General features: G+C 41.9%; 1 protein-coding gene across 3 annotated transcripts in view; it reads left to right on the plus strand.

Annotated features, from left to right (window-relative positions):
• SMAP2 (small ArfGAP2) overlaps positions 1-8,413 on the plus strand; it is a 54,266-nt gene extending 45,853 nt beyond the window's left edge. For 2 of the 3 annotated variants that reach the window (XM_077751968.1, XM_077751966.1), the window contains exons 7-10: positions 151-260; positions 1,061-1,226; positions 1,707-2,023; positions 7,068-8,413. In XM_077751968.1, the coding sequence (XP_077608094.1) occupies positions 151-260; positions 1,061-1,226; positions 1,707-2,023; positions 7,068-7,193 (719 nt within the window). In that variant the 3' untranslated portion in view covers positions 7,194-8,413. The remainder of the gene's footprint in view (positions 1-150; positions 261-1,060; positions 1,227-1,706; positions 2,024-7,067) is intronic. The other variant, XM_077751967.1, reaches the window with a different exon arrangement.
• The last annotated feature ends 12,218 nt before the right edge of the window (positions 8,414-20,631 follow it).

The following is a 20,631-nucleotide window of genomic DNA, read 5'->3' on the forward strand; positions in this document are numbered from 1 at the left end:
TTCCATCCAAGCTAGCTGGTTTCAGAATCCTAGATTTCCAGGTCCCTGATGGAGCATATAGGCCTTCTCTGTCTGCTTCATGTCTAGAATAGAAGGAGGGCTTGGACTTTATGAGCAGTGCTGCAGGTTAGCTTTGATCTCTCTTTCCAGATGCTCCCGTGTCCTGCTCCATTGCAAATAGTAAGACCAGCAATACTCTAGAGAAGGATTTAGATCTTTTGGCTTCTGTTCCATCCCCCTCTTCTTCAGTTTCCAGAAAGGTGAGTCACGTGGGCTCCTCCACATTAGAGAGCATTCTGAAAAGGGTAATTTTGATAACTTAATAATGGAGCCAAGTCATACTTCCTTGGCAGAATTGGGCTTTGGTTTTCTTGATTCTTGATTCTTCCCTTAACATTGTCATCTCTGTTACAGCCTGAGATTACTATTCATTCCATTTTGTCTCCTGCCCCCAAAGACTGAGTCCTTTGAGTGGGCTTCTATTGAAGGTGTTTCACCCTGTGAAAGCTGATACATTTAGGTCAGCTCCTCCGTGTGAGTTACTGCCAGAGAATGTGTAGGTTTGAAAGACTTGAAACTGTTAATGACCACCGTCTATGGAATTAATGCTTATGACCAGGCACAGTGCTAGGTGATTTTGTGTATCAGTGTACATATTTCTTTTATAATTTACAATATTTACCACAACCCTACAAAAATGGATATTTTGTCAATGAGGAAACATGAGTTCAGAAAGGTTATGTGATTAGCCTCTCATTTTACAGCTAGTAAATGGCTGCACTGGGACCTAAACTCTGTTCTCTGCGGCTGCATTGTTGGTAGGTTGTGTTTATTTGTTTGTTTTTCACCAAATCACCTTGTTCTTTAGACCAAAGCATTGTGCCAGAATGTAACTATCCAGTGTTTTCAGATATTTGTATAGTAGGAATGTCAGGAAGCTATTCCCTTGAGCCGTAAACTCTTACTGCAGACGTTAGAAACGGCAGAGAGATGAGGGAGGTCCTTACCGACACCCCTGTGAGGACCATTCTGATTCTCTCCCTCCACTCTTTGCCCTAAGGTTGTAGGTTCCATGCCAACTGCAGGGAGTGCTGGCTCTGTTCCGGAAAACCTGAACCTGTTTCCAGAGCCAGGGAGCAAATCAGAAGAAACAGGCAAAAAACAGCTCTCAAAAGACTCCATCCTTTCACTGTATGGCTCCCAGACACCTCAAATGCCTGCCCAAGGTACATTTCATGGGGGTGGTATCAATATGCCAGACAGAGACCTGAGGACTTACATGCAGGAATTATTTGTTGTAGGAGGGGGCAGTTTCTTTGGGGGCCAGGATGTTATACTCCAAACAAACTTGAACATGACATTTCTTGCGAAGCTACAAAGTGTCTGCAGATGGATAGTAATGTAACACAGAGCCACACTTCGGTGGGGTCTGGTGTCACCCTTCTGTGAAGTCTCACTCAAGGGCTGGACCTGGACCCTAAAAGGAAAGTGGCTAAGTCAGCATCCCACTGGTAAGCTGTCACAAGCCTTATAGGGAATCTAACTGTTTTGCGTTGCAAACGAGCATTCTGAGTGCAGTACGGAGAAATTCTAGCTGGGAAGGAGTAGTCAGTGAGAGTTTAGACTGACTTTGCACACTTTCCTCTTAAACTGATCTGTGTGTGTGTGTGTGTGTGTGTGTGTGTGTGTGTGTGTTTTCTTTGCAGCAATGTTCATGGCTCCAGCTCAGATGGCGTATCCCACAGCCTACCCCAGCTTCCCAGGGGTCACACCTCCCAACAGCATAATGGGGAGCATGATGCCCCCCCCAGTAGGCATGGTAGCTCAGCCAGGAGCTTCTGGGATGGTGGCCCCCATGGCCATGCCTGCAGGCTATATGGGCGGCATGCAGGCTTCAATGATGGGTGTGCCAAATGGAATGCTGACCACCCAGCAGGCTGGCTACATGGCAGGCATGACAGCTATGCCCCAGACGTTGTACGGGGTTCAGCCAGCTCAGCAGCTGCAGTGGAACCTCACGCAGGTAAGCGACCCCCGTTTACTTGGGATGAGAATTTTGAGCCTTCCTCAAGGCCATCTCTTTCTTGGTCTCTTTCTTATCCTTTGAACCCTTATAGTGTAGATGAGGCCATGCAGAGACTCTCCTAGGTTTGCCATGCCCTTTTCATTTCCAGATTTGGTCAGACTTCCTGGGGAGTTCTGGGTTACTGTAGAATGAGGGTAACTGCCTAAATCTAAATTTCTCCACACTTTCATTAAAGCAGTATCAGAAACAACCTATACAGATAAGCAAGGAGTGCAAATAAAACCACTCATAACCCATGACTACCACATCCAGTAGACAGAACACTACAAACTTTAAGTTACATGGTGGTGATTGCCCAAATCCAGCAGAGCCATCCTCAGAGGGACTGCGCAAAAACGAGAGGGTGCAGGGGGCTAGAGGTGACAGAACATAGACAAAATCATCCCCTAGAAAGAAAAAGACCTATCCCAATCAGGGACACATTGAGAGGAGGTCTGAGACTTAGCAACTAGAACTCTGGTTATGTGGGGAATCGAAAATGAGGGGCTTGAAATATACAGGGTTATAGGTGGTAGCTCTGGAAAAGCGTTGCTTGTAGAAGAATGGGAGTGACTTCGAAGGAAGAGGTACTCTTCGGAGACCAGGTAGTGAAGGGAAGGTAAGAAATGAGAAGTGGAAAGAGGGAGTTACAAGATGAGAAGATAAACCATCCTCTCCCCCATCCAAATAATCATTTCACTATAGTGACATACGAGGGCGCTCCCGAGCTAAGAAATCTAGCAAGCCTCCCCAAACCCTCACCCCAGCTGTATTATTGTTTATTCAGAAGAAAAGGACACTACAAAATAAACAGAAGGTGGCAGGTGACATTTAGACAGAACTACTATGAGAAGAAACTAGAAAATGAAAATCAAAGCATTTTAAGAAATGAAAATTCTCCCCCCAAAACCAGCCATGAACAGAAGAAAACTGTTACACAAACCATCAACATGAAGGAAATGCCTTTTAATACTTGAAGACAAAACAGCTCAAATCAGAAATTTAAAAATTTAGAACCAGGGCACCTGGGTGGCTCAGTCTGTTAAGTGTCCGACTTCAGCTCAGGTCATGATCTTGTGGTCTGTGGGTTTGAGCCCTGCATGGGGCTCTGTGCTGACAGCTCAGAGCCTGGAGCCTGCTTTGGATTCTGTATCTCCCTCTCGCTCTCTCTGCCCCTCCCCTGCTTGCGCCCTGCCTCTCTCTGTCTTTCCAAAAAAATAAATGTTAAAAAAAAATTTTAAATAAATAAATAAATACTTAGAACCAAAATGGACAAAAACCTGGAAGTTATGAAATGAAACTACTAAATTCAGGAAGGAAATTGAAAAAAGACACAATTATAGAAATAAAGACTGAATTACAAGTTAGCCAGAGGAGAATAGATTCAACTGAAAATATATTTGGCATTGAAGGAAGGCATGAAACAGGTAAGAGAATGGAAACTAAATATAGAAAGCAGGAAAATAAATCCAAGAGAAAGTGATGCAGAAATTAAGCAAAGAAGGCCTAACATAAATATATTTGGAGACTGCCAAAGAAGAAAAACAAAATAGTGGATCAGAATATATTTAAATCTATAATACAAGAAAACTTCTATAAATAAAAGACTTGTATGGAAAAGTTGACACAGAATGGTCAACTCTAACATATATCCCAGTAAACTTTTAGACTTTATAGAACAAGAAAAATTCTCAGGGCTCCAACCCTTTCCTTTCCCCCCCCCCCCCCCAAATCTGCCATTTATACAGAAAAAAGAATGGACTTCTAACAGCAGCATACAAAAAGACAACAATGGGAGCAATGTTTTCAAGATACCCATGTACATTTGAGACAGGTATTTTATAACCAGACAAGCTATCATCCTTCAAGGATTGAAGCTGTTAAAAAAAATATTTTAAAAAAATCTTAAATATGTAAGAAATCAAGGAGTATCATACTTAAGTCTTTCCTGAGCACTATAGCAGAAGATAAGCTTCTAAGAGATGACTGGGGACATTTTGGCAGAAGGACCGATGGCAATTAAATATTTAATTGAGACTCTAAAACTAAGGCAACGATAAGGGTAGAAGAATATATATTATATTCTGAACAAACAATGCAACAAAACATAAGGGGAGGAGAAAGTGAGAAGGGGGAAGTAGAATAAACTGATCGTTGCTTAGGAAAGAGGTGGAAGTCCAAGGATGTAATAAGCTGCCAACCCAAATGGTAGAAGCTTGAGCACAGACTAAAAGAAACAAAAGAAAATATTAGTATAAAGATAACTACTAGAACAAGAATGAAACTTTATAAATAATACCAAGCAAATATTTTAGAATAACATGGGATACATAGACCAGGAAGTACAGCAAACGTAATAAACACAGCAAAAATGTAATGCGATAAAATTAAGACCAAACGTATCAGTCATATCAATAGGTAGCTCTTCTATGAAAAGAAAAAAGATGTTTAATTGGCTCACAAAGCAATGGCTAATTTTATACTAGATACAAAGAAACCCAACTGAAACAAGAGGAATTCCAAGTCTGAAAGCAAAGAGATGGGCAAAGGAGTATCCGTGGAGTGGCACACTCGCATGTCCACACATATGCATGCACTTGCTGTCTTTCTCAGGTTTAGGAGGCAATGTTTACCTGCTTTATAAAAACTATCTTCATGCTTTCCTTTCTCTGGAGTCTGGAATCATTTATACAGTATTGGCCTTTGGAGATGGGGTAGAATTCACATGTGCAACTGTACGGGCTTTTTGCCTTTTTGTGTAGGAATTCTTTGATAGCTTTCTCTGTTCTATGAAGGTCGGCTGTGGAAAACTCTAGTTGCCTAGATTAGCCAGTGAATCTAGGGTTTCAAATTCATTTATCAAAGATTATGCCAAGCAGTCTGTCTCATGACTTTTTAGTTTGCTGTTTCAATGGTTATCTCTCCCTTGTCATTTCCTATTTTGTATGTCTGTGTTCTCCTTTGCCCTTTCTTTCAATTAGTCTAACTAATGGCCTATTCTGTTAATTATATATGTTTTTAAAAGCCCACAGGATTTTGTTTTATTTATTATTTCTACAAGTTTTGTTTGTTTTTGACTTCAATTTCTGGTTTATCTCTATTCCTTCTATATGGTGTCTTTTGACTTACTTTTGCTCTTCTTTTTCTAGTTTTCATAGTTGGGATTTTAATCTACTTATGTTCAGTCCTTCATGTTTATTTGTATAAGTAATGAAGTGCTGTGAAACTGATGGGGACATGTCAAGAGGACATAGGAGCCAACAGCTGGAGGCTCCCTCTGTCCAAATGTGGGACAATTTGAACATCAAAAAGAGTGATACTGATGGATTATAATGCTGAAGGGAAGAAAAATCCATGAGTCCATAGTGATACATATTTTTAAGTGGGTGTAGGAGACAGGGAGGGAAAGCTTTATTTACAGAAGAATGGCATCTAGTAATTATAGAAAGAATAGGATATTCACGCATTCTCAAAGAAATACGCTTTAGATTACTAACTCATTACAGTGAGAAAAACACAACATGATGGGTACTACCCTAGCCAAGTGCTCAAACATCAGATTAGTAGCAGTGGGACAAATTAACATCATGTGCCTCCTGATATCCTGTACTAAGTAGGACAATATCACTTCCATAAAAGTCTTGCCAAAAAAATTTAAATTGGATCCAGTCATGAGAAAATATGAGGTGAATCCAAATTGGAGGGTTTACTGCAAAATAGCTGGCCAGGATTCCTAAAATGGTGTCAGGAAAGAAAAAGTGGTGGGCGAGTTATTCTATTTTAAAGGAGACAAAAGAGATGTGAAAATGAAATGTAACATATATCATTGTATTCATATTAAATTTCTTGTATTGTGGTTCTAGGAAAGTGTTCTTTCTTATGAGATGCCTCCTGACTTACTAAGAGATGAAACGTCATATCTGCAATTTTCAATGCTTACCAATTCACCTATATATATGTATGAAGATCCCAAACATAGATAGATAGATAGATAGATAGATAGATAGATAGATAGATAGATAGATAGATCTCAGAGAGAAAATATGGCAAGGTGTTAACAATTGTGAATTTAAGAGAGGATATATGGATTTCATTATTTTGTTCTTTCAACTTTTCTATAAGCTTTAAGGTTTTCTTTAAAACAAAGTTGAGAGAAAAATAGAACTTCTCAAGAAAAAGATCTTATACAGAAATATACCAGGCTTGGGAAACTTAAGGCATTTTTCTTGATAAGTAGTTTCTTCTGTTCACTGCCAGAGGCCAGTCTTTCAGTCTCATTCATAAAGGGGCCCCAGCCCCACCCAGACTTTATTCCACTGGTTCTTTTCATCCAGCAACTTCCCTTCTCATACACTGAAGTCACGTTGGTCTTGTCTTGTCTTTTCTTTTCTTTTCTTTTTTCTTTTCTTTTCTTTTCTTTTCTTTTCCTTTCTTTTCCTTCCTTCCTTCCTTCCTTCCTTCCTTCCTTCCTTCCTTCCTTCCTTCCTTTCTTCCTTTCTTTCTTTCTTTTGCCTTCCTTTGTTCATTCTGAACAGTCCAGTTTCTCTCTCTTTTTCTCTGTGCCTGAGCATGCCCCAGCACTTTCACTGACCCTGATAGCAGTAACTCTGCTGGAGATGGGACAGGAGCGCTGGTCCTGGGGGCTCGTCTGTAACTCTCAGGGCTGGTGATTTAACAATAGGCTCCTTCTTTTTAGGATGAAAGACTAGAAAGGAAAAAGAGACTAACTTCTCACGCTGCTTTTGTGTTGACTGGTCCCAGGACTCCTTTCCCTCCCTGAGCCCTTGGCTCTGTCAACATCTCCCTTCTGAAAAGTCCTTCCTTTATGCAGTCGGGAGCCCTCAAGATTATCTGTTAAGGTTCAGGGTAGATGTGTACCGTAACAGTTTCCCTTGTCTCACTGTCCCCGTCCCCGCGGACAGAAGCACTCCTACCCTGCCTCTTTGCAATAATTGGCTGCATGCCTCTGGCCTGGTCTGAAAGTCTCCTCTCTCCCTTTCAGATGACCCAGCAGATGGCTGGCATGAACTTCTGCGGAGCCCACGGCATGCTGAGCTACGGACAGTCGATGAGTGGCGGAAATGGACAGGCAGCAAATCAGACTCTCAGCCCTCAGATGTGGAAATAAAAAACAAAACACCCGTATGGCTACCACTCTCCTCAGCCCTCTCTCCCCCAGTTTTCCTCTTTCCCCAAGTCCTCCCACCCCATCCCCTTTTCCTACCTCTCTGTTTGGTTTAGAAATTGCTCAATCTGTCGTTTGGGGGTTGGCATTCTGCCCAGCCTGGCCACTTCCCGGACACGCAGGCCTCTCTGTTGCTTTATGTCGAACTCGTCCCCTCGCCTTCCTCTGCAGCCTCAGCCCCAGCCCTCTCCTGGCACCAGCACCTTAGGAATTGTTGGCAGAAGGCACTTAAACCATGGGAGAAAAGTGCACTCCTTTGAGTACCTTTCCTGTGAGGTTAAACCTCCTTTCAGACTCAGGAAGGTCTGTAGGTGTTGTCTTTTAGGCAAAGAGGGGAGGGCCTAGAGGTACTTCTGTATGTGTTGCGAAGCTATTTCTGCATGTTTAAATTTTTGGTCGAAGAGCAAGGCATCATGCTCCCATGAACTCCGGGAAAGAAGAAAGTGCTGAAATCAAATTAAATATCCCTTGTGTCTTGGGTCAGGTTGGCCCTAGCCCTGGGCTGAGGCAAACCCCCTCCTGTGAGGAGGAGCAAAAATACCACTCTACCTTGCCCTGAGTTGAGGCTTCAGGACTCGCCGCTTCAGCCCGCCTTTATTAGCACCAAAGACTTGAGGAAGGTCCCACGCAAGAGCACACACCCCGCCCCGCCGCCCTCCTGCCGGCAGCGGGGTCTGGCTCTGTGGCCGGAGGACCGGCCCCTCCAGCGGGAACGCAGAGCTCAACGTGTGTGCTGCGTGTGCGTGCGTGCGTGTGTGCGTGTGTGTGGATCCTTTCCCCATCTGCTCTGGGGGTTTGGTTTTGTTTTAGGTTTACACAGAGAGGAGTTAATTTATCAACAGCCTAAAACTGTTGCCACTTTTTCTTATGGTTTAAAAAAAACCTGCAGTCACCCAGATAGCTCCCTCGCTCCTCCCCCCTCTCTCCCAACCCGCCAGTCACTCTCTCTTGCCTCGGTGTCCCAGGCTGCCGTTTCCCCGCCTTCTCCACGTGTGTGAGGCAGGGAGCCTGGAGCCTTCCTCTCAGTCATTGTTCACCCTACTTGAAAATTAAAACGAGAAAACTTTGCTTAAAAGATTTCACCCGTGGCAGCCACAATCCCCGGTTGCCTTTCTCCTGTGTATGTGTAAATTCCTTAATAAATATTGCAGGGAAGGACCATTCGCCTGGCTCTTACTGTGTGTCACGCACGGAGGAGGGTGAACGGCGTCTAGGTTTTCTCCTTTCCGGACGCAGTCCCCCCACTTCCTGTATTCGAAAAAAAATTCTGTACTGGGCACGCCCCAAAGCCTGGGCCCAGGCTTGGGCAGTCAGAGAGGGGACCTTTGTCCACGGTCCAGTGGAGTCTGGAGGTGTGAGCTGTGGATATCCGCTCCTGCTAGCGCCACAGAACATGGAAACCAACCGGACGTCCTTTACTCCCCAACAGCTAGAGAAGCTGAGACCCGCCTCCCTTCCTCCCGCGCTCCCTTCTTTCCTTTGAGGACACCTTCTAAATACTTACAGAGGTAATGAGAGGATGGCGCGGTGGCGAAGAAAGTAAGCCCTGGATCGGGCTGCCAGTATTGATATCCCCTCCTGGGCAAGCTGCTGAAGCCCTGGGTCCCCTTGTGAAGTGGAGCCAATGGTCAGACGAAGCAATTCCTGTGGTACCTTCTGCGCGGTATTGGACCCTGAGCATTCACATGTTAGAAGCACTCTGTGCCAGACCTATGCTGGGCATTAATTCATTCAGCACATATTTTATGAGTGTTTTTACAACGTGCCAAACGCTAAGCAATGAATCAATACTCCCCAGTCTCATGGGGTAAGCGTGGTGGGAGAGACAGAAAATAAACAAGTACATAAAGTATTTTCTTTCAGAGAGTAACAGTATGAGGTAGGACAAGTTAAGAGAGAGTGGGTGTGTGACCACCAAGATGGAGTAGTCACGAAGTTACATTTGAACTGAGATCTGAATAAGCAGCCACTTGTGTGGAGATTTGGAGAGAGAATAGAGCAAGTGTAAATGTCTGCCTTGGGAATTGTTTGGCTGGAGGTATTGGCTTGAGAGTCATCAGGGTACAGATAGTACGTAAAGCCGTGAGACGTGATGAACTACCTAAGGAGAGAGCGTGGAGAGAAGAGGACTGAGCCTTGGGGCCCATCAGCTTGCAGAATTTGGGAAGAGCAGGTCAGAAAAAATGAATCTGGCATAGTTTCTGCTCTTAAGTTCACGGTCTCACGGCACAACAGACTTAGAATTGCTTATACAGTATGTTATGGGAGCTAAGGGGCTTCTAGCCCAGCCAGGGATACCTCTCTAAGGATCAGGGCATCAGAGCTAGTCTTACAGGAGAGCTAGGAGTTAACCAGCAGGTTGGATGGGAGTGGGGAGAAGAGTATCCGGTACAGCACCCTGTGAACAAAGATAAAGAGCAAGAACATTTGGGGAAGCACGAGCAGTTCATTGTTTTGTAAGGTCTGACGTGAGTCGGTATGGGGAGAAGTGAGACTGAGGTATGGCCAAGCCAGATAATGGGGGCTTCCTATACCCTAGGAAGGAGTTAGCCTTAGTGTTACAAATGGTAGAGTGACATAGAGTTGAGCTTTAGGCTGCTCACTCTTGGACTGCTGAGAACAATGTGTTTGAGGGAACAAGCCCAGATCTAGTGGACCAGAGGGATGGCAAAAGCTGAACCAAGGCCATGGTAGGTGTAGGTAGGGGAGAATGGAGTGAGTCAGAGCAGCACTTCATGAACTGCTCAAGAGGCATGTGAGATGCTAAAAGGTGCCCCACAAAAACACTGAAACGAGTTTGGGAAAGACCATGTTATATCACCTCTTGTGCATCTAGAATATAATATCCACATAGTAATGGCTCTGAAAAGTCCTGTGGTAAAGACTTTCTAAAAAAAAATTAATACACCAGGGGCACCTGGGTAGATCAGTCGATTAAGCGTCCGACCTCGGCTAGGTCGTGATTCACAGTTCATGAGTTTGAGCCCTGCTTTGGGCTCTATGCTGACAGCTCAGAGCCTATAGCCTGCTTCGAATTCTGTTTCCCACTCTTTCTTGCCCCTCCCCCACTCACTCTCTGTCTCCCTCTCTTAAAAATAAATAAACAAACCAAAAAAAGAGATTGTTCCATGTCTCTCATGACTTGAGAGCTCATTTCTTTTTAGTGCTAAATATTATGTTGTCTGGATGCACCACAGTTTATCAGTTCACGTACGGAAGGATCTCTTGGTTGCTTCCACATTTTGACAATTATAAAGTTGCTGTGAGTATCCATGTGCAGGTTTTTGTACATGGCGTATAATTGCTGGATCATGTGATAAGAGTATGATTACTTTTGTAAGAAACTGCTCAAACTCTCTTCCAAAGTGGCCAAACCGGGCTGCATCCCCGTCAACAATGAATGAGAGTTCCCGTCATCCCACATCCTCATCAGCATTTGGTGTTGGCAGTGTTTTCTATTCTGGCCATTCTACTAGGTGTGTAGTGGCATCTCATTGTTTTGATTTGTAATCCCCTAGTGATGTGAAGTCAAAAATATTTTCAGATGCTTACTTGGCATCCATATGCCCTCCTTGGTGAAGTGTCTGTTCAGGTCTTTGCCTATTTCAAAAATCAGGTTGTTTCCTTAGTGTTGAGTTTTAAGAGTTCTTTGTGTACTTTGGATAACAGTCCTTTTTCAAAGTTTTTTTTTTTTTTTTTTTTTTTTTACCAAGTAGTTTTTCTACTCTGTGGCTTGTCTTCTTATTTTCTTGACCTTTTTTCATGGTTTTCTAGCATTTACCAAGACTTATTTTTCCATGAAATCCATTTTTTTCTGGAATACCTAATAACTATAGAATACTACTTAGAAAAAAAAAAACAGGAAAAAAATATTTTAGGGATTAGAATTGGGAGGTCTCAGTAATGGATGAGATGTAATATGGAGGGAGAGAAGGAATCAAATCTCCCATGTTTTCTAGCTTGTGTGAGAGAATTAACAGGAGGAAAAGCTGGCTTTTCCCTCACAGAAGGAAAATACAGAAAATTAGAAGTTTGGTTTTAGGCATGTTGAATTTGCAATGCCTGCGGTATATTCAGGTCTTGTTGTCCAGCCGGAAATGGATTTGAGTTCCAGGTTTGTTCAAGAAAGAAGCCAAGATGGAGAAGTGAACTTGAGGGTCATGCCCTTGGAAGTGGTAACCGATGCCATGGATTGGAGGGGATAATATAGGATGGATTTTTTTTTTTTTTTAATAAGAGCAGGGGTGTCTGGGTGGCTCAGTTAAGCGTCCAACTCTTGGTTTTGGCTCAGGTCATGATCTCATAATTGGCGGGTTCCAGCCCTGCGTCAGGTTCCATGCTGACAGTATGAAGCCTGCTTGGGATTCTCTTTCTGCCTCTCCCCTGCTCATGCTCTCTCTCCCTCTCTTTTTCGAAATAAATAAACTTAAAATAAATAAAATAAGAGCTATGGGCTGGGCACGGAATCTTGGCGGAATTATTCATTTCTTTCTTTTTTCTTGAGAGAGTGAGAGGCCGCAAGTGAGCAAGGGACAGAGAGAATCCCATGAGGGGCAGAGAGGGAGAGAGAGAAGCAGAGCTCACCCAGTGCAGGGCTCGAGCTGCACCCTCCCGATGTGAGATCATGACCTGAGCCGCAGTCCATGCTTAACTGACTGAGCCATTCAGTTGCCCCTGAAATACTCATTTCTAATCAGGGTTTAGAGGGAAAGGCCCCAGAAGGAGAGGAAGTAGCATGGGAATGAGGAGGAATAGTCAAGAGTTATGAAAAACAAAACGAAACAAACAACTCCAAGTAAGTGCAGTGTCAAGATGCCTTAGAGACGAGAATATCAAGAAGGAGGGATGATCAAATATCAAATTAGCAGGAAAATCCAGTGAGATAATGGATTGCTAAAAGGACTATTTAATTCAGCATTTGGAAACTTCTGCAGAAACAGTTTTAGTGGAATGGTGGGGCCAGAAGCCAGAGTATGGTGGGTTGGGGAATAAATCAAAGGAATTGAAAAAGTAGAGAAACAGGCTCTATTCAGTTAAATGTACTTGGTAAGTTTTAAGGGTTACTCTTTTTTTTTTTTTTAATTTTTTAATGTTTGTGTATTTTGAGAGAGAGACACAGAGCACAAGCGGGGGAAGGGCAGAGAGAATGGGAGACATAGAATCAATCCAAAGCAGGCACCAGGTTCTGAGCTGTCAGCACTGAGCCCGATGCGGGCCTGGAACCCACAAACAGCCAGATCATGACCTGAGCCTAAGTCAGACACTTAACTGACTGAGCCACCCAGGTATCTCCAAGGGTTACTCTTAAGAATAGAAATAGAGTATGTAAATCACAAACCAACGAAGAGGGAAAGTTTGGAATAAGAAAATGCAAATAAGCAAAAAATATCGAGTCTGTAAGCTTAAGGTAAAGTAAGAATAAAAAGTAAACATAGAAAAGTAGAATACTTGATCATAAACTCTTGTTAAGCACAATATTCAATTCCCTAGGTTACAATTTGTTAGACAGCAAAGCAGGGGCCTCAACCCTGTGCTTGGGAAACAGACAGATTTCTGCTATAATCCCAGCCCTATTATTTAGGGTTGCATGACCTAAAGCAGATTTATTACTGCTTTTGAGCTTGATTTCCCAGTATGTAAATGGTGGTCATCATGGTATTTACTTTGTTGTTGTATTGAAGTTTTAGTAAAATCTGAGTCCTTGTTAAAAAAAAAAAAAGAACAAGTAGAATTAATAATATAATAAATGGAATATTTAAAATATTGAGATTGTCATATTGGATAATTAAAATCCATTCTCATGCTTAGATCTTTTTTTTCTAAGATCGCTTGCCTTCAACTGACATGTATCCTTTGAAGTTCCTTTAGTGAAGGTCTCTTTGGGTCTTGCCTGAAGCATAAGGACAGGAGAATGTTTAAAATAACAGAATGGAAAAAGAAAGATCAGGCAAATAATCAAAAGTAAGCAGGGATCGATATATTGACAAAATAGACCTTAAGACAAAGCATTATTAGAAACAGAGGATTTATGTAACAAAGGTTCAATTCACAAGGAAAATATAATTCTAAACCAGTGTGCCTTTTTAAAGGCCTCAAAGTAAAGCAGAAATGTATAGAACTTCAAGGGGAAAGAGACAATCTACAATCAGTAGATAATAATAATCTCCATCAGGCTTTTTTTGTAGAAACTGACAGTCTGATTCTAAAATTTATATGGAAATGCAGAGGACCTCGAAGAGCATGATGATTCTGGAAAAAGAATCAACATTTGGAGAGATTCCACTACCAGATTTTAAGATTTATTCTGAAACTAGAGTAAGTGTGAAATTGGTGCAGAATAGACAGATCAACACAATAGAATACAGAATTCAGAAACAACCCATGCACACTGATTTATGAATGAGGCAATGCAGAATAGTGAAAGAAAAGTTGCTCAAGTAAAGGATGCTGGGACATTAGATATACATATAGAAAAAAAGTGAAAGTTGACCCTCTACCTCACACCATAACAAAAAGGAATTCTAGATGAATTGCACATCTAAATGTGAAATGTAAAATGGTAAAGCTCCTAACAGGTCATATGAGAGAATACCTTATTTGTGGTAGAAGGGGAAAACTGAAATAGAAGTTTAAAAAAAGCACTAATTGTAAAGAGATTTGTACAGTTGACTAGATTAAAACTAAGAATTGTTTATCAAAAGATTCCATAAGACAGTGGAAAGACTTGCCACAGAATAAGAGAATATATTTGAAACACATGATAAAGAGCTTGTATCCAGAGTATATGAAGAACTCCTGCAAAATAAGAAAGAGACAGACAACCTGGTAAAAATAGGCAATGGAGACCTGATTGGCCACTTTAAGGGGATATCCAAATGACTAACAGATATATGAAGAGATGCCCAATCTCATTAGTAATTAGGAAAATGCAAATAAGACCACAGTGAGACATTATTAAACACCTGCCAGAATGGTTAAAATGGAAAAAGGTAATCCAAGTGTTGATAAGAAGGTGGAGCAATGGGAACTCTCCCACACAGTTGGTGGGAGTATAAACAGATACAACTACTCAAATGTCCATCAGCAGAAAAATGAATAAGCTGGGGGTATATTCATACAATAGAATACTAAGCAGCAATGGAAATTATCGTTCTATATAACCACATAGAGGAATCTCACAAACAATATTGAACATGTTTCTCCCTATTTCATTTGAAAGTATGCTGGAGACATAGTGATGCTTCACCCCTCAATATTTGAGCATACGCCTCCTAAGAATGATATAGTCTCCTATCTAACCACAATGCCATTTTCATACCATTGTAAACTAATAATTCTGTATCACCTAAAATTCAGTCCATTTTCAACTTTTGCCATGTATCCAAGAATGTCCTTTGTTGCTTTTTTTTTTTAATGTTTTATTTATTTCTAGGAGAGAGAGAGAGAGAGACAGCGTGAGCAGGAGAGGGTCAGAGAGAGAGGGAGTCACAGACTGAAACAGGCTCCAGGCTCTGAGCTGGGAGTCAGCACAGAGCCCGACGCGGGGCTCGAACCCACGAACCGCGAGATCATGACCTAAGCGAAAGTCGGACGCTTAACCGACTAAGCCACCCAGGCGCCCCTGTTGCTTTTTTTTTTTTAATCAAGGTGCAATCTAGGCTTATGCATTGCATTTGATTACTATGTCTACTTGATTTCCTTTAGTTTGAAGCAATGCCAATATTCCGCCCCCCCGCCCCATGCCATTGACTTTTTGAAAGGCTCAAGCCAATTGGTAGAAACTTCTACATTTTTTAAGAAAAGTTTATTTGTTTTGACAGAGAATGCACAGGGGATCCACAGAGAAGGGGAGAGAGAATCCCAAGCAGGCTCTGGGCTGTCAGGCCAGAGCCTGACATGGGACTCCATCTCACAAACTGTGAAATCATGACCTGAACTGAAATTAAGAGTTGGATGTTTAACCGAATGCGCCACCCAGGAACCCCAAAATTCTACATTTTTGATCTACCTGGAAACTGGAAATTAGGTCTAGAGGCCCAATAAGATTCAGGTTAAATATGTTGGTGTGGAGTATCTCATAGTTTATTTTGGGTACATCTTATTACACCAGGGAGCAAAAAATACCCAGAAGAAGGGGCTTATACAGTAATTGGCAAAAATAAGATGCATTCACATGAAAATATTGAGGGTGTTCTATCAAGAAGAGAAAGATATAATTTACAGTATAGTGGTATGTATTCATATGGGTGCACCATAGATTTTAGATTTAATGTCCTTCATCTAGCATCTAGGCATGTCTTTAGTAGACAAAACTAAACATAATATTGACCAATCCAAAAAAGCTGAGATGATGGAATTTCTCTGTACAAAATGGAGAAAAGAATCTAAGACTCCAGGAATTGAATTACCAAATATGTCACCCCTTTCCCCAACCTGTCCCTGGAAGAACCCTGGAGACCTTCCCTTTACCAAAGGTGTGAGGCATATTTTGTTATAGAAGTACTAGAATCGTTAAAACATGACTTAGTAGATGTCCCCTGTAGGTCAAGAATGCTAGCTACGCGTACCTCCTATTTTGGTGGAGTTGGGATATTCCAAAATGAAGTCTTGAACAGTGACCCACCTGCAACTTACAGTAATCAGAAAGGATACCAAGATCTTTGGCGGTGATTAATTGAGGATAGAGTCCCAGATATATAGCAGCACACTGTAGTGCTATATGACCATATGGCTGAAATTTCTCCAGGTTTGGTGGCAGAGGTCATCATCATAGAAATGTAGCCCTGCATTCTAGTGTTACCTACAATAGAGCCTTCTGAATAATGCGGAGGCCAGGTATCCTTGAGGAAGAAGCATAGGAAGAGCTCTTTAAGTGCATAATGTGTAGCTTACTCCTGGCTTTCCCCAAAAGGACCCATTACTATTTGATCTGGGTAACTACACTGGGGAAACTATACAAACACTTGGGCAATATTTGGATACCAGCTAGTAGCTATCACTAATTCCTGACTACCCAAAATGTCACTGTCCACAAGTTAGGGTGGGAACATATGGGGTCAGGTAATGGAGTTTTGACCCAAGTCAGCCTCACCATAGGCGTAGTGGAACCTTAACCCCTCCTGTAGTAGTTCCCCTAAATTCCTGAGTGTGTAGTTGGAAAAGCTGTCTTTAGCAACTGATGGAATTTACACACTGTTTTGCTGGTCTGTGAAGTAAGCGCTGTTAAGAAATGAATGGAAAAGAGGAAGCTTTTCTCAGAGCTTCCCTACCAAAATAATGAGTCATAAACAGTACTACATCCCTGGGGGAATTGTAGAGATGAGTGTGGCCAGACAGACATAACAGATGCAGCAGTGATGATTCCTATCACATGTTCATTTTAACTTGTCAGTCTAGCTGGTGTAGCAGATGGATGAGTCTGGGAAAATGACGGTAGATTACCATTAACCTAATCATATTAATAGATCCAAACTGAGTGATACCCATTGCAGCTTCTATTCCAGAAGTCACTTCCTTATTGAATAAAATCAAATTAGTGCCTGACACCTGAAAGACATCTATTACCATGATAATTTTGGAGGGGGCATCTGTCCCTATTTGTGTATTTTTTATAAACAAAAATATCAGAAGCAGTTTGCCTCTACCCAACAAATAGCAGTATGAGTTTACCTCCCATCTGGAGAATATGCCAGATTTCTGCCACAAGTTAGTCTATAGAGGCTTTGACTCCATCACTATGGTAGATTATATTTTCCAGAGATGGCCACACAAATGCATATGCCATCCCACGTGTTTATCTTATAAAGTGACTTTGGAATTCTTCTATTGAAAACTGGGCTTATTTTCTCTCCTCTTGAATGGGTAGACCTTTATAACTACCTTGACCAATAGAATGCAGCATATATGACTCAGTGTGACTTCTGAGGGTAGGCTATAAAAGGGTAGTATGACTTAACTCACCCCACTCAGGACTCTTTTCCTTCAAACCCAGCCACTATATTTGGTAATGAATAAACCTTTAGATGATTCCAGCTCTTTGCCTTTGAGTTTCTCAGTTAGGACCTCAATGTCACAGAGCAAAGACAAACTGTCTTCACTGTGTGCCCTGTCTAAATTCCTGAGTGTTGGAAACTATGAGAGATGGTAAATTATTCCTCTCATTTTAAGCAGGAAGTAATAGGCAATTTGTAATATAATCCAATATATAGGGAATCCAGCTACATCAATGAATTCTTTGAGGCATGTTGGGATAACCCTTTTATTTTATTATTTTTAAATTTATTTTTGAGAGAGAGAGAGAGACAGAGCATGAGTGGGGGAGGGGCACAGAAAGAGGGAGACACAGAATCTGAAGCAGGCTCCCGGCTCTGAGCTGTCAGCACAGAGCCCGATGCAGGGCTCAAACTCTTGAATGGCAAGATTATGACCTGAGCTGAAGTCAGATGCTTAACCAACTGAGCCACCCAGGTGCCCCAGGGATAACCCTTTTAAAGTCCTGAACTCTCTATCCTCTGTATCAAAAGAGAAGTACAGTACTTGGTGAGTTTCTTTGAATTTTTTAAGCACATATATTGTAGTTGCGTGTATTGGCGCAGCCAATTATTGGACTGACCTGAAAAGTGGCCTACTTTAAGTAGAGCCCAGCTCTACTTAAGAAAAGAGGTTTCTTCTAGTTCAGGCTATAGGTAGCTCTGTCCTTAGCCCTTATGATTCCATACATCAGCAGCAGAGCAGGATTCTGCATGGGGACTCTTACAACCCCAATTAAAGAACCATCAAGTAGGCAACTGTGGTTTTTGAAGCTATGCCCTCTTTGGCAAGTAACTATTTTCCTACCTGGCTGTGGTGGGGATTGAATCCTAGATCATGAGACCGTAGGTGCCATGGGACCAGAACTGTCCATCATGAACTGAGTGAGTGGTGGTCTGCCTGGGCCATATCCTTAGGGAACCCTCAATGTCAATATACTTAGATCTTTTTCTCCTAGGCCAACTGGAGTCACTGGAGAAGTCTTTTTTCACATGTGTTGCCCAAGTAGTATGGACTTGGCTGGAAGCATTCTGGAAAGAAGGTTGGGAGTCTCAAGTTCAATGTGTACATTTTTATGTGTTCTTACCCTTTCCTCTTTCATTGCTTCCCCTGTGCCTGGTGTCCTTCAGTTTAGAGCCTTCTCTGTTTTATCTCTCCTGAGACTACTCTTCCACTGTCCTGCAGAGAGTAAAAGAAGGACAGTCACTTGACTAAGTAGTGGAGGCAGTGAGTGGGGCGCTGGAAATCTAACTGCTTCTGCAGTAGATTTGCAATCAATATCCTTGTTGTCTTTTTAGCATCACTTTCACTCGCCATTTTCATAGGTTCCCCAGGCAACCGGTTTTTTTGCTCTTTGGGATTCTGCAATGTATATTGGATTGCTTCTTGGCTTTCTCCACTGCTCGCATAGGATCCAGCCTTTTCAGAACTCATAAGCCTGTCATCATTCATCCATTTTCTAGTTTCCGAAATTTTATTGTTTTTCTCTTCTCCATTCAGTTTGTTCCTGTGAGTTTATGGCTTTGGTTCCAAATCCCTTTCTCTGTGTTATGATGGGATCTTGTGAGGAGGGAGTGAAGCATTTCGTCTGTTCCCTTGAACTAGCCTGTAAGACCACAAGACAAAGACTGGGAAGGCAGAAAGGCCAGGGAATGAGACCCTTTTTTGTGAAGGTGTGTTGTTTTTTTCAGGGGAGGGAATCACAAACTTAGAGCCTTCAAGAAAAAAAAGGCACCGGTAGGATGTGGGTTGTGACCACAGACTTTAAGAAGTCCCATGTTGTCAAGTACTTTCTCTTTAAGAGAGTTCAAGTTAATTATAAATTGAGTTCTGAATTTTTCTGACTCTCCCATAAAAACTGTCACAAAACTTTAGTGTCTGGCTTATTCATTTTGTGGAGCTCAAGGAAAGCAAGGTGAAGATGGCTTTGTTCTGTCCTATTGTTTCCCAGGATGGAGAAGGGGCATCAATTAGCTTTGAGGACCCACCCCTAGTGAAACCAGTAGTTGCAAAGAAACACAAAACTCTGGAGTTTGTGTCAGAGAAGGGAAGAGAGAATAACTTCTGTCCACTGTCATGTGTTAGTGAAGGGTGTTCCCTGAGAAGAAAGGACTCCAGCAAAAATCTGGATTATTTGAGGGGCAAGATGATTCATAAACTGAACGAATTCACTGGAAGCAGAAGCTCAGAGCCAGGGGTGACCATGAAAAAGACAATTCTAATTGTTATGTATTTCTCTTTTGAAAGACAATGTATTTCTCTTTTTAACTGTTTAATTGAAGGTATCCTACGTATAGGAAAGTATACAAATTATAAATGTATAGCTTGATGAATTGTCTATGTATCTATTTTAAATTTGTATTCGAAGAACTATAATTGGTACATTAAATATGGAATTTCAAGGTTAATATTGCTTGGGATGAGGTTAACATAGTCTGGTAGGGCATGATAACTCACCTTACAGGGATTGTATAACTTAAAAGATCATTGTTCATGCTTTCAGTGACTCATCTGGGGCCTCTCCAAAGCAGACTCTGAAACAAGGATTGATGTGCAAGTCGTTTATTTGGGGAACCCAGGAAATACCTATAGGGAAATGGGATAAATAATACAGGCAAAAGAAGGTAGCCAGTAAAGTGCATACTATTAAGTCAGTTACCACCACTGTAGAAGACTGGAGCTCAGGCTCACTGAAACTCTGGGACACTGCAAAATACAAACCTCAGAATGTCGCCACCTAGTGGTGAGCAGGCTGGTCATTCTCTTACAGACTGCCAAGAGTTATGAGTTGAGGACGGTTGTTTGGGGGGAGGGGGACGGGGAGAGTAGTCAGTGTTAGTTCCTGGACGTTTGAGGCGGTCAGCTTCAGGCGCAGAAGTGCAGACAGTGGCAGCTGACGTCCGCTGGAGCACACTGGAAAGTCTGAAGGAGATGTACAGGACACAAACAGCATTAGCTACTGTAAGTACATTTTCCATCATAAATGCTTGGAAGCATGGATCACATAGACAATTCTGAATGCCAGCATGGATTTCTTCTGCATTCTCTTCAACATTCTCCTGCTGGAAGTTGACAATCATTTGCTACAAAAAAATGTGTAGAAGGCTATAGAATTGTCCATAGGAATTGAGCCTGACTCTCTATTGATAATGCTAATTTCCTTGTGACCCTATCATAAATATGGGATTTTTTAAAAAAGGTATTTATAAGAGATAAGACTGAAAATCGGAATAAAATATGAACAGTTATGGTGTCTTGAAGAAAATATACTGATTATGCATGTGGGGAACCTGAGGACGAATATTTATGACAAACACCCAATGGAGCTGTTAAGGTTGTTGGTTATATGAGA

The sequence above is a fragment of the Crocuta crocuta genome, unplaced genomic scaffold (genome assembly GCF_008692635.1).
Source record: "Crocuta crocuta isolate KB4526 unplaced genomic scaffold, BGI_CrCroc_1.0 scaffold367, whole genome shotgun sequence".
Classification (NCBI taxonomy): domain Eukaryota; kingdom Metazoa; phylum Chordata; class Mammalia; order Carnivora; family Hyaenidae; genus Crocuta; species Crocuta crocuta.